This window comes from Chaetura pelagica, unplaced genomic scaffold (assembly GCF_000747805.2).
Source record: "Chaetura pelagica isolate M959 unplaced genomic scaffold, ChaPel_1.0 scaffold67, whole genome shotgun sequence".
Classification (NCBI taxonomy): Eukaryota; Metazoa; Chordata; class Aves; order Apodiformes; family Apodidae; genus Chaetura; species Chaetura pelagica.
The window spans coordinates 5425432-5428099 of NW_009954107.1; the positions used below are offsets into that span (position 1 = coordinate 5425432).

General features: G+C 47.8%; 1 protein-coding gene across 1 annotated transcript in view; it reads left to right on the forward strand.

Annotated features, from left to right (window-relative positions):
- CHIC2 (cysteine-rich hydrophobic domain 2) overlaps positions 1 to 2668 on the forward strand; it is a 51709-nt gene that overhangs the window by 1093 nt on the left and 47948 nt on the right. The window contains exon 2 of the mRNA XM_010002529.1: positions 249 to 342. Within this exon, the coding sequence (XP_010000831.1) occupies positions 249 to 342 (94 nt within the window). The remainder of the gene's footprint in view (positions 1 to 248; positions 343 to 2668) is intronic.

Consider the following 2668-nt stretch of genomic DNA (forward strand, 5'->3'; position numbering starts at 1 on the left):
CCGCCGAGACGCTGGGGACCGCGGCTGCCGGGCTGGGGCGGGAGCCCCTCCCGGGGCTCTGCCTCCTGCACTCCGGTGGGGCCGGTGAGATTTTAGTCACGGCCACAGTGTACAGGCATGAGATTTTGCCCGGGTCCCCCCCTTTAATCTGGTAGATATTTGAATTAATGTCTGTGTTTTAGTTTTTGTTGGTTTATTTGTTTGCTATGTTTTGATGGATTGTGTTGGTTTTTTTTTTTCTTTGAGAGGTGCTATCCTGGAAAAGTATAATGCAAAAATCCCCATCTACCTGAGTGGAAAAACTGTCTGCAGTGAGAGAGTGGATCTGGTGAGCGGGCTGTGGTAAGAGAAGGCAGGCAGAGCGAGAGTCGGATCAAAATTGCAATTTGTAATCGTTATAATAAACCAAGTGCAGTGATAAAAGAGAGGACGGGGGGAAAAAAATTACCACAGAAAAAAATCCAAAACAACCCACAAAGAAAAACCTACCCCTCAAAGCCAGAGCAAGAAAATAAGTCATTTGAAAGCAAAGATATCCCAAACCAGGCGGAATGATGTAAGGCGTGCGCCCACATCACATCGGCCTCGTTACAATTTTATTTTTCAATAATTCTGTCCGATAAAATTTCATTGTCCATTAAGTAATCCCCGAAATGAGAGCTCTTATGAGCCTATAATGAGCTCTAATTGCTACGACTGGGAGAGCCACGTGGAAGGATTTAGAAGGTATTAAGCAGTTGGGTACAGAGCACAGGCTGTTACCTAGCCATTACTTTCATAATTCAAGGAGAAAATTAGTCCTTTTAAGGGAAAATCCTTTGATTCCCTTCATTCTGCTCGGGGTGACAGAGTATAGCTTTGTCTGCCTTTAGTTCAAGACAGTGTAACAAATGAGAATGTAACGAAATTGCCCCCTTTTGAAAGTGGAGCAGTTCAAAAAGAACATCAGAGCCGCTCCCCTGGTCCGCCGAGAGCCGGACTGGGTGCTGGTCCCTCTTTTCTTCCAGATGTCTCTAACACCTTTATGTAGAAGAGATTCACGGCTTAAATGACAAAAGCAACGCTTTCCCTTCCCTCCCCCCACCCCCGCATCTCCGCGCAGAAGAAAAAGCCGTGCCCGCCCGCAGAAAGCACCGGCTTTCAGGCACGCATCTTGGTCGAGTTCACGGGAGGGAAGTTCCCCCGTGGAAAGCGCAGCACCCCGGGGACACGTTTAGATCAGAAAAAAACCCAACAAAACAAAAACAACAAAACAACAAACAAACAAAACCCCAAACAACAACCAAATACACACAAATCCAAACCCAACCAACCAAAAAAACCCAAAACAACCTCTGCGGCGCGGCCCTGGTGGCAAACATGAGGGCAGGGTGACATGCGGTGGCGCTGGGCAGGATGTGCCCCGGGCTGAGTCACTCCCCAGGCGGCAAAGCCCCGCTCAGAATCAAGCCCTGCGTGGATAAGCGAGGGGCCGCGGGCTCCTGCGCTATAATCGCATTTATTCGCTAATCTAACATTGATTTCCTATTAGTTTCCAAAGCGATCGGCAATCTCGAAGCACGGTTTTGTGAACTGAAGGCAAGCAAAAGACAGGACCTGCCCCCAGCTCCCATTAAGGAGGTCATTATAAAAGCGTGAACAAGTCTATTAATGTTTTATTGAAAGCGCATCGTTAACTTGTATCCATCCTTTTCTGAGAGTGGCATTGTGATATTGCTGTCTGTGGCACATCTTACCCAATATAGCCCGAGATTTCTCCATTATCTGTAACCAAGCAACACTTTCTGAATACCAAAAATTGAAAAGAACCGCTTAGTCTTGAAGAAAGTCCTCAATAATAGTGGAAAAGAACAAAGATCCAGGAGACAACAAAATGCCACAGGGGTGACTTTTCATGAGCAATTATCTCTCATTAATCAGAAGAACAGCTGCAATATTAATTTTCTCTCTTTCTTCCTCTCTTTTCACAGTCCCCAACATTTGAATAATCATAAATTTTGATTTCATGGAGCAGCAACCTTGCCAGAGACTTCGAGACACAAGCTACCTATGCAGGGCGCACGCTTTGCACATAGCTCTTATTTTAAGGCTGCCAAAGAATAAAGTAAAGAAAAGAAAAGAGAGGAAAAGTTCGGGCTGGGTTGTTTCTCCCCCCGCTTTGCCTCGGAGCGCGGATTAAGCCAGGGAACGGCCGCCCCGCAGCCCCTTCCCTCCACCCCTGCCTCTTTCACTCATGGAAAGCAACGGGCGAATATACCGAGTGCCTGCGCTAGTTTGAAGCGTGGGAGTTTCAACAACCTCGCTGTCCATTTAACTTCCAAACATGAAGCCAAGCGTTGTAGATCTGTCCAAAGAGACAATCTTTGGGCGTAACACGCATTGTGAGACATCAAAAGGCCCTGGCGTTATATGCACTAAGAAGTGCATTCAGCAAGAAGGGTGCAATGCCTCTCCTTTCAGGGGCTCAGCCGCTGATTGTTTAACAAGCGACGTCGCCTAGGCAAGAAAACCGCGCTCTTCCAAAGATAAGGATGTAACATTAAAACTCGTTTCTTTTTGGATTGCAAAGAAACTCATTAAGGGCAGGGGCCGGCGACTGAGGCGCCGGGGATGGGAGCCGTGCCCTGGGGACGGCAGCCTGCAGTGCCGCCGGCCCAGGTCCTCGCTG